A 14,955-nucleotide genomic window follows, 5' to 3' on the forward strand; every position below is an offset into this window, starting at 1 on the left:
GGCTGAGTGAGTGCTGAGGCTAGAGTTTCCCCAGCACTGCAGCATGAGCATTTCTACGGCCACCGCGTAGCCACGCCACACATTCATGTGCAGAGGGGTAGGGTAACGCCTTGCATCAGAAAACGTTTTCAGTGCCTGAGGGCGACCTGCTGCTGGTCTCAACCGGCTCTGCACAAAACTTACACACACACACAAATCACACCAGTAAACGCTGCGTTTGCAAATATTTATTCAGGATTTATAAATCTGTATTTACATGTTACTTCCCAAACAAGTTAAAAAAAATTAAATCCAACTTGGGTTATTTTCTCAACTTACTGAGATTTCAAATGTGAAAGTTTCTCTCAATTTGAGCTTAATTTGCATGGTTTGAAAATTTTGACAAATACATACAAGATATTTACACTGATAAAACTGTTAACAGCATGGTGCCCCACTGAGAGAGTGCAGCCCCATGCGCCGCTCTCCTGACTCTTGGCTAATACAGCACGTGTCAGGAAGAGAGACCCGTCACACACATCCGAGTATCCACGAGGGGACGGTGAGTAAGTGTGAGTCATGGTGCTCTTTTGCAGACTTGGTCCCAAAAGCACAGCGAAGCCCAACAACAGCGTCCCATCCATCATCCCTCTACAGCCGGCACGTCCCCATCGAGCTCTGCTGAGACCTTTAGCTCCGCGGGTACACGGGACACAAACCGAGCTGTGCAGGCTGCCGCAGAGCAGCGCTCAGTAAAGACCTGTAGCTTAACACAATGTTTCCTAAAATACACATCAGAAGGTTCTCCCATAGCCACATTGAAGATAATGAGAATGGGCAAACAATTTCAGGGCACACAAAACCGTTACAACTTTTGTTTTTCACATCTTTTGCCATCCGGGGTCTTCAACATGTAGCAATTGTGGGGAAAAAACATTCTATTACAGCCAATTTAACTACATACAGAAACAAGGGTCAACTATGTCCCAGTTTTACATAAAAAGCTTTAGAACTGGACTGGAGTTGTGAGGATAACACTTTTATTGTTTTCGTATTATTTAGTAGACGCTCCTTGGAACTCGACACCATGTAAGAGGTGAGGACGAGGCAGTAACACGTGGGAGCTGGGCTCTAAGTCGCAGGATGCAAAGGAAAGATTTGGAGTTCAGACTGACGATGGGACCGATGGGAAGTGTTGCACTGGCACACCCGTCAGCGAGGAACACAAGAATCTTCTGCTACGAGCTCCACTGAAGCTCCAAGACGTCTACATTTTACCTCTTTCTCTCAAAACTATGCGGTCTTGCTAAAGGCTTAATTTGAAACCATTTTGAAATAAAATGGCACATCCATGGTCCCTTTAGCGCTTTACTTTTAAAACCTTTTCCAGTAAATAAATAAATAAAGGTACACAGTACTAGAGAGCTGGGTCCACGACTATGCCCAGAGCATAGCTGCCTGCCATTTAATGATAAACAGCGTTTATGCAGAGCAGATGTCGTAGGGTGTGTACCCCAGCAGGAACTCTCCAACTCCTACAAAGTACACAACCTGGGCAATGCCAAAGAGAGGAGCGATGACCAGCGCCCGGCAACTGGCCCCCTTCAGGAATGCTGCCGGACCCTCTTTTCTCAGGATCTTCCTGTAACGGGAAAGCCAGCAGAGGTTTAGCAGAGCAGCTCATCAGAACAATAGGATGGGAATGCTGTTGGGACTTTTACCTGACACAGTCCACGACTCCGCAGTAGGTCTCCTCATTAGCTCCCTTTTTTAGCGACTGTAGCCTCGTCTTGACCACTGCGCAGGAGAGAAATGTGACAATGGAACCAAACAATCTTTAGGGCTTCAGGAAAAACAGATGACCGACCCACTCACCGTCACAAGGGCTGACAGCTACCGCAGCAACCGATCCAGCCATGCAGCCGGACACAAAGGACCAATAGAAGGGCACCGAGGGGTTTTCAGATGAATGCTGGCCGAGCTGGTGTAAATGCGCAAAGAGGGGGAAGTACACCACCGAGAATGGGATGTCCCTATGGAGGCGGCGGACAAGAACGTTCACCACACTGGACCCAGCTGATTGAAGATGGACACACGAAAAGGTTAAAACTCACCTCATCAGAGTGGCCCCGAGCCCACGATACAGTCCCGTGATTCCTTTGGTCTTCAGCAGCTCCCTGGTGATCTGTGTGGCCGATACTCTGATGACCTGAGCAGCAGGGCTGGCATTGTAGGAGCGGCTCAGAACAGCACTGGTCCCACCCATCGTCAGAGTAACCACACTCGGCATCACTCTCTGCTGGGCCGCTGGCAGGTTAAAGATGGTGTCATTCTTTTTCCTCTCTAGACTTAAAAGGTACCATTGAGGTGAAGTGCTGCAGGGACTCCGCCGGCACCCTTACCTAGCCTGCCAGCATCCTGAAGCTGGATCTTTAGCATCTCCATGGGTGTGGTGATAATCACTTGGCACATGCCTGCGCAACATCCAGCCAGCATCTCCTTGAACACTGTCAACTTTCCACTGAAGACACATGCGGACATTTGCAAGGTTTAACTCCGAGCAGGACGACGGGATGCAGGATGTGCAGCAGGACTCGGTCGTACTCAGACTCACCCATCTTTGCTCAGCTGGTGGCGAAAGAAGTCGTTGGCGGCAAGTTTAATTGCTTTCTCAGGGGTCACAAGGGTGAGATTGACAGCAGCACCTACAACAGATGGTTCTGATGAACACACCTACAGCCACTGAGCCCTACATCAGGAGCTTCATCCAATGGAAAAAAATGAATGAAATAATATAAACCTCTCATGCACTTTGTGTATTATATCCTGTCCAAAATGATTATTCAATGTCAAGTTTGAAAAGGCTGAGATGGGCGGAGTTAAAAGTCTTACCTCGGTACATGCCAAAATAGCCCTCCGATTTAACTGTCTTTATGAGGCAATCCATCCTAACACAAACACAATCACTGGAAGTTATTTATATTATATAAACTGTGTGTGTGTGTGTGTGTGTGTGTGTGTGTGTGTGTGTTCTTGTACTTGCTACATAGTGAGGACTAGAATGAGTATTTAACCAACAGAGTGAGGACATTTTAGCCGGTCCTCACTTCTTCAAAGGGCCGTTTGGAGGTCAAGACTTGGTTTTAGGGTCAAGGTTAGAATCAGGTTCGGGTTAGGGTCAGGCAGTCAGTTGAGATGGTTAGGGTGAGGGGGGGGAATGTATTACATCAATGAAAGTCCTCACAAAGATATAAGTACAAAGGTGTGTGTGTGTGTGATTCAGTGGCATCTACTGGCAGAGGTGCAGGCCTTCACCTCCTCCCTTTCCTAGTGTGTAGAGCCTGCAGTACTCTGCAGGCTAATTTGTGAATTTTCCCACATTTGTCATAATTTGGCTTCTAAAAAAATCACAAAACAAACTCATTAAGTAGACCCATCAGTAAAACTTCATTGATCACTACAGTAAAGTTACTTTGTTATCCTACAATTGTTCAAAAAGTTGCAAGTAGGTAGAATAATCATAACGTTAGCCCCGCGGCTAACAGTTCCAGTTCTAGTACCTGTTCTATGTACCTTCCTTGACATGAATGGGACTCGGGTGGAACCATCAGTTATCAATAAGAGCAGCATGTCCCGGTTCCAGTCTGGAGCATCATAACGTAACAGTTCACTCCTGACGGGGACATCCAGCGTCTCACAACTCTCACAAGACCACAGACTACCGGTGACGCGCCAATGAAGACAGTTGTTATTACTGTTTTCAATTTCTTCCACCAAGCCACAATCAATTCTGAAGTCTGCCTCTATAAAGTTTATGATTAAGCGGCATTAAAAATACATTTAGAGTTGAGAAATTAACCCAAAAAAAGTGGTCATAGTCTCATTCCAGGAAGGAGCCGCCATACCGAGAGAAACTTGCAAATTTCAGTTTCATTTTAATGAAATAGGTTTTATGGGTTTTTTTTCCACAAAAATGAGGTACAGACACAGATCGCCCCCCCCGCCCCACCATGTTGGTGATCTGTCACACTTCATTCTTTACTTTAGGGACTCTGCATGATTGAAAATGCTATTTCAGGTGTGTGCATTTCATCAAGAACAAAGTTTACAAATCAAGAGAAGGACGTAGTTTGGCTAAAAGCCATCAACCTAGCAGTCATCAGGACTTTCTTTTGGGTGTTGCTCTCACATGTTCTTGTAGAGTTGCTGCCCGCTGCGCTGGTTCTGCAGCCGCGTCTTTGCCAGGTCGATTGGGAACACGCAGGTGACCCCCACCATGCCTGCAATCCCTCCATTAATTAGTTTAGCCGGGAGGCTGGACATAACAAACACACACGCACAGAACAATCATGCCTCGTCCTGCTGCAGTCTCACTGTCTGCAGACGTGGTAGCAAATAAAACATAGCAACTGGCAAATTTGACTGGTTTGTGTGTGTAACGTGCGTGACACAGAATCCCAACATCCAGAAATAACTTGTTGGCAGAGCAAAGAACACAAACACATGAATAACAGGTCTTCCACAGCCTGGAGGCTCTGAGATCAGGCCCTCCAACCTCCTAAAGAACAACAGATGACAAACTCTTCATGATAATTAACAGAATCAGACAATAAAGCCCTGTTGCATTACTATTACGCCGTGTGGTGGTGTCATGGTGTCATCACCTCTCATGGTGAAGGGTTTGTAGGGGAGCCGTACCTGATCTTCTGTTGCTGGGCCATGGTCCTTGATTGTTGTGATGCAAAAGTTGCTTAACACAAAGCTGGAGGCCGCAGAGGGAGAGCAGGCTGAGAGTCCCAGAGAGACACTGAGCAAGGCAGGAGTAGAAACAAGCTCAGGGTTGTATATATAGGCAAGTCCAGCCCCGCAGCCCCGAGGACAAATTAGAATGGAACCACTCTCCACCCCCTGCCCGCCAGCCAAGAAATGTAGCCTGTGTCAGTCATCAGCATTCTGAAATAAAACCACAATCCAAATGGCCCTCAGGGAAACACCTTCCAACTGAGGAGGGGATGACAGCCAGGAGGGGAGAGGAGAGGAGAGGAGAGGAGAGGAGAGGAGAGGAGGGGAGAGGAGAGGAGGGGAGGGGAGGAGGACGTCCATCCCGAGCTTCATGACCACAAACACACTGACCACCGTGATGGTTTCTCAATCCAAGAAGTCCCTCATTCCCACCACACATCCCTCCAATCTCCTGCAAACATAAAGCAAACTTTTGATTTTGTTTTACTTTTGTTGGTGATATGAGGCTGAAGACTAATTTCTATTCTGGACCTTCTACTTTACCGCACTTCCTCCTTTGGAAGTGTTCAACAATCCCCAACTAGATGGAAATGAAAACTCATTTCAAGACGAAAGCGCAGAACCAGACTGTTCCCCATATTTGTGGTTCTACAGAGTAGCCAGCAATCTACCCTCCATGAATTTGAGGTGAGCTCGACAGCGCTCCAAGTGGTTAAATGTAATAAAGCAATTGAATAATCAGAAATTAGATATTTATAAAAAAGTTAAGAGAATCGTTTGGGCCAAACAGACGGAGACAAAATATCAAGCGACACCTTGCAGGTCCACTGTTCCATTATCTGAATTATTACTATAAGGAGCTGCAACGAGGGTCTGACTGGCCTGGCTGATAAAAATAAGTCAGTTCAAAGTCAGGACCTCTGGAACCATTGTGACGTTCATCGGTCAAATCCACGGTTAGGAGCTCCAACACACCTGCAGGGAGCTGCAGCCATGCAAAGACACTGAGGTGCTTGTGTCACGCTCACCTTCAAATAAAATCAGATTTAATTCTGTTCCATCAAAGTTGCTGCGCCGACTCTTCTTCCTACAGCCTCCATGAATGAAACGGCAGCAGGGGAGCCGCCAGAGGCCCGGGGGCAGTTCCAGAGCCCACTTGGCCAATGATCCATGTTCCCTGGCGACGCAGGAGGGATCCGCTCGTCTCAGGAGGATTTGTATGATGCAACGTCTCCTTGGGGTTGTGCCACTTTAGGGACCCTGATTCTTTCAGGTATAATTCAGTAGAAATGAACAGAAGTCCTGTGAAACTGATCTGGTGGCTAGTTGATGCTCCTGCTCCAGAGATGAGAGCCTGGTTGTTGTCGTTGTTGTCGTTGTTGGGCAGGTTCTGATGCCTATAGTTCCAGGTGTGACGGCTCATACAGGACGGGAGTGTGTGAACAGTCCTCGTGCAGCCAAATGTAATTCCTGATATCCTGGTTAGTTTGGGATTAGGATTAGAATTCAAGACAGAAGTCTGCATCAAAGCCAGAGAGCCTTTGGATCACATGGTGTGAAAGGTCAAACCAGCTCCCTCCCACTAACCACTGTCACCCAAAACATAGTTGTGTTGCCTCCGAAAACTAAAATTGAATCAATACTTGACCTTTGACCGACAGCATTCATCCAATAATTCTTTTCAGGTGTTCCAGGGAAACAGCGTTCATGTGAGGTGACAGTGACCTCTGACCTTTGACATCTGGGACAGCTCCAGTGGATGTTTGTGCTACATTTGAGGGAATTCACTCAATACTTTCCTAAGATATGATATTGCAGCTAAAAGCCAAACTCGTGACTAACAAGTATTTTGGACGGAAGCCCAGAGAGCCACGATCCGCCGCCGATTCGCCGTGATTTATATTCCATCACCTGATGACAGAAACCATCTCACTGGTTGTACGCCGTTGTTGCTGCTGCAGCCGGGAAACACTGAGGGGTCGGTGGTGATCCCACATCAACTCTCTGAAGTGACGCGGTTACACCACTGGATGGCAGACAAACACGCTGTCTCCTTCACCCTGTGAGGGCATGTTCGGGTTTCACAGGTTGTTTCTCCTCCAAGCATCTCTAAGATGAAGGCTATCATAGAAACACCTCCTAACTGCAAGAAAGGGTTTGTTTTTTTATTATTTCTGCTCTGATTCAAGCACTCAGAAGATGTCTCTTCATCCCTCAGAACATGACAAACTCTAAAGTGTCTGAATGACAAACGTGGATGTCATAAAGATTTGGTGCAGATAAGACAGAGGTTCCAATCATGGGTCAAGATCGTGGAAGGAACGACCACATTTTGCATCATTTTCTTCTCAATCTCACTCACATTTTTGACCCCCCCCCCCCCCATTACAGTACCGTGATCGTTCACTGGTCCCGTCCTGTTTTGATCATATCAGGCTCATCCGGAGGATTAGACCATTTCTTTCTGCCAGAAATCGGAATCAGTCGTGCGTTCATCACCGCTGTAAATCATCGCTCTCTGCTATCAGCAGAACTCCGTCTCCCACCTCCAGCTCATCTGAAACTCTGCTGCCAGGAGTTTTAACGGGTCCAGGAAACATGATCGTATTTCACCGGCCACCTGTAGCTTTTAGAATGGATTTTTTTTTACTTTTTATTCATTAGAGCCCTGATAGGCTTTGCCCCAGGCTATCAATCAGATATATTATTGCTCCATGTCCCCCCCCCCCCCCCCCCACGTCTTGAGTTCATCAGATGCATCACTTCTTGTTCCAAGATCTACATCAGCACGAGGCAGAGCGAGCCACCTGAGGGTGTCAGCCCGCAGTTTCAAGTGCCTGTTCGAACACTCTGCCTCTCTGCTGAGTAAATTCTCTTCAGTTCTGTTGGAAATGTTCTGTTGCTACTGTTTTTTAAATGAAGTTTGAGGGTTTTCATCATGATTATTTATCACAACTGGAAGGTGTGGCTCTCCGTCACACCTGTCATGGAAATGAACTTGCCCACAGGTAAGACTTTTATTGTCCTTTCACATGAAGGAATCCGCACTGAATCGCCCTCACAGCTTTGTGGCGGTGCAGCATCGGTTCGCTCTGCAGGAGGCCGTGAACATCCTGCTTCTCTGGTCGTAGAGGAGGCAGCCAACACAAGCTCCTCCTCCGAGCGAGGGGGGCACACGCTGTCGGATGTAGGATCTGTGGTCCTTATGGTTCTATTTTTCTTCTCGCAATAAATCTACTTGAAGTGCAATGTTGACTATTACTCAACTCTTGAAATTTAGATTGAACCTGATTTGTGGAACTATTTGCCATCATGCTCCCTGAAACTCCCATTCAACTTGGAGGAGAGATATTTCTGGGGCCCTTTTTTTGGCCGACCTTGGGACTCCTCAGGAGGAAGAGGAAATAGTTTGACCCAAATCATCATCGGTGTCCTGGAAGATGAAGTCTTATTAATAACCTGAGGAATCTGGAGACCACCTCTCTCCACTCCTCCGTGTCCCGCACCCACCTCGATCGCGCCATCTTCCCTTTGTTTTCATTCTGCCTCCATTTCTGGTCTGCGTGCACCTTCACGTTCGCTCCCAGACCCCGCAGGCCCCCGCAGGGCCTCGAAATCAATCTCCCAGAGCCTAAAATAATCAACCTAGTTGAGGACGAGGACTCACCAGTAACGTGTAGCGTAGCTCCCGTCCTCGCTTCGCCCTTCTCTTCCCGCTTCCATCTGAAGACTGCAGCCGCTGCAGAATTATTTAGCTTCTCTTTCATGTATTTATTTTAGTCCAGTTTTATCTTGTGTATTTGTTTTGTGTGTGTGTCTGTATTTCATCTATCAGTGAGTGTTTGCCTTGATTGTTTTATTTATATACACATTTATGTGTGTGTGTGTGTGTGTTTGTCATGTAATTCTGTGATTGTTCTGTTATTTGCTCACTCACTCATGCCTGCTACTCTTAATTCATCCATAATTCATCTGTTCTGTCCATTTGCACGTTTGAGTGTGGATGCCATGCAAGATGATTCACTTTGGAAAAACTGCGTTTAGCTAACAGGGAAGAAAATAAAGGTTATTGGCTCTCCGTAATTGGTGACCCCGTCTCAGGGCGCCGCGACCTCTAGACAGCTGAGGAAATATCATCGATCACGGAGGATGAGAATAGAAGCTGCCGGCTGGCCTGGAGCCAACACCAAACCCTCTCCTCCTCTCTACTATAGGTAATTAACGGCAGCGTTCACGGCAAAGCATCGAGCCGAGGATCTTCAAACACACGTTACTCCTGTCTGTTACAACCTTTAGTTAATGAGTCCTGCTGCTTGAGCTGCCACTGTGGGGAAGAAATTGAAAATCTTTAGCGTGACCCGTGCAGCTCCAATCAAACACACGCGTGTCACGAAAAACAATCCACTGAAGTTGTGGTCCCTCCCTTTGTGTTTTGTTTGTTTTCAGGCTGGTTCCATTAAGATTGCGGAAATTTCTAGACTTCAATTGATTTTTAAAGGTATGCAAATTTGTCCCAACTCAGTACTGAAGTCAAGGAGGCATTGCCCGCCCTACATTACAACTCAAATATAGCTGCGCCAATTAAGGCCAACTCTCCCACGCTAGCATGTGGAGGAAATCCTGCTATATCACTGTATTATTTGTCTCTCCTTGGTGGACCGTGCACACACATTTACCTGCTGCATGAAATCAGCCGGAACTTTGGGGAGGTTCAACGCGTGTAATTGGGTCCTGCGTGACAGAAGACGGGAGGCAACAGAGTTGCGTCTCAGCCTCGCTCTCAGCCTGTAGCGCTTCCCCACAGGAAGAGTCTGTTTACCCCCGACCACAGGAATAAATAATCAGCCTGTTTTAAATTTTGGATCAGTCTTTGTCTTCCTCTTCTTCACCCTTCCATCCCTTCTTCACTTTGGCTGTGAGGAGGAGTGAAGTAATTACCACCTGCCTGTGACCCACACTGGCCTGCAGCCCAACAAGGGGGGCCTGTGAAGGGCCATGCAAAGACCAGAGGGAGCAGAGGAGAGAAGTGCAACCACACTGATCTATAAAGGCTAGAAAAGGGGGGAGAATAAAGAGAGGCAGAAAAATAAATAAAGAGTGAGGTAGTGAGGGACACTAATGAGTGACAAAGCATAGGGGCGCAGGACGGCAGAGGGAGAAAGGGAGGGACGCTTCCGACAAAAGGAAGTGGGAGACGAGCCAGTAAAACACATGGTGAGTGAGTGCATCTGTGTGTGTGTGTGTGTGCGCGTGTGTGTGTGTGTGTGTGTGTGTGTGCGCACGCACCCGATCCCCCACACATTTCAGCAACAAAATGGTGAGGGAGCACCAGGAGTGGATGGTCACAGCCCTAATAGCATTACATTACTTGAAGCCAAATATAAAATGAATGCTGGAAGGGTAGATTGCTGGCTGTTAGGGATTTAATTCTAAATTAAGCCCGCAGGGACAAAATTTGCATGTAAATCCATGTACCAAACCTTTACAATATGTATGCACAACAATTAGAAGCATTCAAATCGCCATGTTAAGACAAGTGAGAGGACGCCAAGAGAGTCCATGCATGCTCGCACACAAAACAAGACACAGACAATGATCAAAGTATTGGTTTTGTACCTCTCTCAGAGGCAGCAAGGTTCATTATAAATGGATCCAACTCGCATGCAGGCTCACACACATCCTGGAGAAGCGTGACCAACACGTAGAACGGAGAAAACACAGGAGATAAAATAGTGTGAGTCCAGAGAGAATGCGGCAATGTGACGGAGTGAGTGAAAAAGAGCCAGAGCTCTGAGCCTCCCTTCTAAATGGCCGCCGGCCTTGAAGCCTGCCGGCTCCGAATGGCACATTTGGCACAGCCATGTTGGCACAGAGTCCTCAAAGCCACAATGCTATTTACTTTTATCCCCACAGCTGTGCTTCCTGCTTCCCTTTAATGGCACAATTTAGCTGACCTCTTCTCTCTGTCTCGCTAGAAAACAAGCTTTGTCCTGCAGTGGAGGGTCTTTAGCCGCGTTGTCCCGCCTGGTTTCCAGCACTCGTGGAGGAGCTTCTTATGAAAACACAGTGATTCATGATGATGATTCATGATGAACCATAATGGATCCCTCACACCTCTGTGCATCCCGTTTAGGAGTGCTGCACCACGCTGGCGGGCCACGCGTCTGACCACCGGGTCCACTGTCCTGTGACCCGATTATGGACCGATACTTTATTTGAGGGCTGCTGTTCTACAAACGAGGCTTCTGCTCGTATTCCCCCGCTGATCAGGAGACACACAACCTGGTGAAGATCTCAACAGGCACTGAGCCGGAGCGACATCAGAACCCCAGAGACCTGCACGGATCAGACCTTTGTTGTTGGCTCTATTATTGCTAGTGTTCCGACCCACTCTCCCTCACGCTCACTCCTCTCCTGTTCTCTCTCTCTCTCTCTCTCTTTCTCTCTCTCTGTCCTGAATGTCTCACATACACACACAAAGCACATACACACATACACACATTTTTGTTCAAATGTACTTGCTGCGGATGAAAGCCGCATCGGACTCAAGGTCTCTTCTGAATGTCTGTTAGGGGAAAAATGTAAGCAAGTGGACAAAGTGTGTGTAGCAGGTATTCACTATGTTGTGGGGACATAAATCCAAATGGGATCCATCAAGTCCCCACGATGACGTGGTTACACGTTAGAGCGACGACTCGGCATGAGGGGAAGAGAAGTGCGAAGCAGTAGGAAGTTAGTCCTGTGTTTATCAGTGTGTGTGTGTGTGTGTGTGTGTGAGGGAGAGAGAGAGAGAGATTTGGTTTAAGGCTGCAAGAACAGGACTTTCACACACAAGCTCCCCCTCCGCTCCAACACACACACACACACACACATACAGAATGCACCAACATGCATGTGCACCGGCATGTAACCTCACAAGCACATGATATATCAGCGTTAGCTCCTGCGTCACCACGGTAGCCATCTGTCAGTGGCTTGGCTTTGTGTTTGCATCCAGCACAGCGAGACACACGGCAGCACATCCACTCGCCCGAGATACGTCTCACCCCTGACCCTTTCCAACACCCGGCAGTCAGTGGGATTTCACATGAAGCATTAGATTTATCTGGACCAATCTGAGGGGTGAAAGGTTTTCTCTGCCTCATTCTCTCCTTTCATGTCCTCCCTCCGTCCCTACCCACATGGATCTGGCTGGTAGCTGCGTGTCTGCCAGAGACTGATGTCACTGTCCACCAGTGAGCTGCTTCCACAGATGAAATGATGAATGTTGAGGTATAATCCCACACTTTAATCCTGAACACTTCCAATCCGCTGCCCGAACCCCAGACACACACACACACACACACACACACACACACACACACACACACACACACACACACACACGCACACAACAGAGTTTATTTGAAACACTGAGGGGTTTAAGAGGGTAGAGCACACACACTTAGGCCTATAATTATGATGATAATTCAAAAGATGCCCACCTGCTAGGGAGAGAGAGAGAGCGAGAGAGAGAGAGAGAGAGAGAGAGATGAAAGATTATTTATTTCTCATGGGTGGGAGACAGTGAGTGAGTGAGTGAGTGAGTGAGTGAGTGAGTGAGTGAGTGGGAGGGAGGGCGGCAGTCAGAAACGAGCAAACTAATTCTCACCAAAGAACCGACAGTCGTGCCAGAGCAGGAGCAGCGGCGGCTTCACCTCCTCGGCGACAGCATCGCAGCTTTTATTGTTGTTGTTGTTTTTGTTTTTTAATGTAGTTTTTCGACCCTCCAGTCGCGACTCTGAGGAGAGGCGGAGTTTCCTCTCTGGATACCGGGCTGCAAACAGGCGCGCGCTCCCGCACTTCTCCCGAGCGGCGACGGCTGAAGGTAAGACACCGAGACGCTCTCCTCCGCTCTGCTGCTGCGGAGGCTGGCGAGGAGGATGCGGGCAGTGCGGGGAAAAGCTGCGGTGACCCGGTGAGCGGAGGTCTCCTGCCCAAGTAAAGTTAAAGGCAAAGCAGAGACCAACCTGTTGATGCGGAGGCTTTGTGTCTTCACGAACTCGCCAATGTTTTATTTATTCGTGAACAGAAATATTTTGATACGTCAGGTTCTAAAAGTTGCGTCTGTTTCATTCAAATTTCACATCCGTGCTGCTAAAGCGCAGCGGAGAAGTGGAGCTCTGACCGCTCCAGAGGTTCCTCCCGGTGCTCCTCCGCCTCCTGGAGCCGCCCGGAGCCGCGAAGCTGCGTCCAACTTCTACACCTGTAATTGATCAAGGCAGACAGCTCCAGGCATTCCTGCACCTGCTGCAGGCTCCAGCGGCTGCAGGCTCCAGCGGCTGCAGGCTCCAGCGGCTGCAGGCTCCAGCGGCTGAGGAAGAGAGGCCGGAGTTTGCTGTCTATACATTTGCCATAAATTATGTTGGGAGCGTTGCTTTAGTGGAGGAGCAGAAGTGTCAGTGGAGGTAAATTAATGGGTTGAATTATTTTATGCAAGCATATAAAAATGATTAACTGCATATTAAACCCACAGCCGTTCAAAATTACCTCATATTTCTTGTCTTTTTTATTTTTTGCTATGAAAGCAGAGTCCAGCCCCTACTGGCCTTATTAACTTCTTTTATATGTGCTTGTGCTGTGTGATAAACAAGGAGAGCAGAGGAGAGAAAACGTAGTGCAGGCGGTGCTGAGAGAGAGGAGGGGGAGGGAGAGAGAGAAGCTGAGGTGAGAAAGTGAGCAAAGCAGAAAAGAGACAAAGCGAATGGAAGAAAGTAAAATAAATGTGATTCACTTGTGTGCCTCCCTGGACTGGTGAGCGATGCTCTTCACTACCCGCCGCCGCCGCCGCTGTTGGTCGCTCGGCGGTGAAGAGAAGACTGACGTTATGTAACAGAGTGCTAAGAACCTTTTCTCAGACCTCTCAGGTGCTGCACCTCTCAGTTCACACCTGTGTGCTGAGCCGTCAGCCTCACCATATGCACGTCTCATCTATCCTTCCATCCATCCATCGAGGTTGTCTACCCATCAATCTGTCCATCTATCTATCCTTCCATCCATCCATCGAGGTTGTCTACCCATCAATCTGTCCATCTATCTATCCTTCCATCCATCCATCGAGGTTGTCTACCCATCAATCTGTCCATCTATCTATCCTTCCATCCATCCATCGAGGTTATCTACCCATTTATCCATCCATCTATCCATCCATCCATCCAGGTTATCTACCCACCAATCTATCCATCCGTAGGTCTCTCTCCTCCTGTGTCCCTCCGTCCCCTTAGCCAACCTGTTGGCGGCAGTAGTCCATGTCTGATTCTTCTCGGGAGGCCTCATTTAGAGTTGGTGAAAATGCTGCAGCCTAAAGGACAAAAAGCTTCCAAATCACTTCTGAGCTTCTCCCCGCTGTGGACTGGCTGTGCAGTTCATGGCTGGCGAGAACCCGCCGTCCTCAGTTTCACTGGACGAGCCAGATTACTGACAGGCTAACGCGCCGCGCAAACACAGGGGTGGTGGCGGTGGCGGAGGGGGGGCTCAGCGATAGCCGTGTGTGCTCAGGTTTGTGAGTGCTGGCCACCACACCTGTTGGAGGCCGATCAGGTTGTCACCTGCATCTGAACGGCCAAGCCTGATGCCTTCTGAAAGTCTGGGGCTGTTGGAGATGTTGGGCTGGATGGCCTCCGATGTGGTGACGAGCTGCCGCCGGTGAAGGGTGAAACACATCGAGACACGACGTTTACGTAGACAGAACAGTAATTCAAGTGTAGAATTATGTAACTCCACTAATGAGTGTAATGTGTGAGATTATTCACTCTCAGTCTGCTTTTCTCCCCTACATCTTTTATGGTCTGGTCTTCTACGATTGTGCGTTGGTCCGATTTTAAGCAGGAAAAAAGAAAACATCAATTCAATTTTGTGCAAAGTTAAGCCATAAACCAAGGATTATTATTTATTGGGAGCAGACCTCAACTCGCTTGTGGAACCTGGGGATTTTTAAAAAAATTCTTTCTTAATGTGATGAGCGGTGTGGCGGTCGTCTCGGCCTGAGAGGCGCATCTGGAGAGGAAGCCGCTCTAAAAGGCTTCTGGTTGGCTCTGATGTAGGAGGAGTCGAACAGCTGAGGTTTTCCACTTCCTGACGCTGTTTACTGGCTCTCCCAGAGACTCTCAGTTAGTTACGTGTTGTTACTCCTGGTTCTTCTAATGTATATAAAACCCCCAGAAGTGCAAAACTCACCGGTTCTGCAGAACGCGT

General features: G+C 48.1%; 2 protein-coding genes across 4 annotated transcripts in view; one reads left to right on the plus strand and one right to left on the minus strand.

The window, feature by feature from the left end:
- Positions 1-254: 254 nt before the first annotated feature.
- On the minus strand, positions 255-12,426 carry LOC147256694 (mitochondrial glutamate carrier 1-like). The gene is made up of 10 exons (XM_086214913.1): positions 12,374-12,426; positions 4,678-4,786; positions 4,169-4,294; positions 2,872-2,927; positions 2,594-2,684; positions 2,382-2,500; positions 2,094-2,286; positions 1,855-2,012; positions 1,701-1,776; positions 255-1,621 (listed from the first exon to the last, which is right to left on the minus strand). The coding sequence occupies exons 2-10, from the start codon at positions 4,698-4,700 to the stop codon at positions 1,462-1,464; spliced, it is 1,002 nt and encodes a 333-aa protein (XP_086071039.1). The 5' UTR covers positions 4,701-4,786; positions 12,374-12,426; the 3' UTR covers positions 255-1,461.
- Positions 12,379-14,955, plus strand: part of camkvl (CaM kinase-like vesicle-associated, like) — a 33,137-nt gene continuing 30,560 nt past the window's right edge. For 2 of the 3 annotated variants that reach the window (XM_086214911.1, XM_086214910.1), the window contains exon 1: positions 12,379-12,589. The gene's annotated coding sequence lies outside the window, so the exon portion shown is untranslated. Of the gene's footprint in view, positions 12,590-12,646; positions 12,680-14,955 lie in introns of those variants that run through there. The other variant, XM_086214912.1, reaches the window with a different exon arrangement.

This window comes from Aulostomus chinensis, chromosome 9, assembly GCF_037954235.1.
Source record: "Aulostomus chinensis isolate RoL2024-O1b breed Wild chromosome 9, RoL_Achi_v1.0, whole genome shotgun sequence".
NCBI lineage: Eukaryota > Metazoa > Chordata > Actinopteri > Syngnathiformes > Aulostomidae > Aulostomus > Aulostomus chinensis.

Excerpts from the sequence above, each read along its gene's own strand:
- LOC147256694 (XM_086214913.1), bottom strand. The coding sequence starts at position 4,700 with ATGGCCCAGCAACAGAAGATCAG. Across the intron at positions 2,685-2,871 it reads CTATTTTGGCATGTACCGAG|GTGCTGCTGTCAATCTCACC; the intron begins GTAAGACTTTTA and ends CATCTGTTGTAG. Across the intron at positions 1,777-1,854 it reads AGCTGTCAGCCCTTGTGACG|TGGTCAAGACGAGGCTACAG; the intron begins GTGAGTGGGTCG and ends TCTCCTGCGCAG.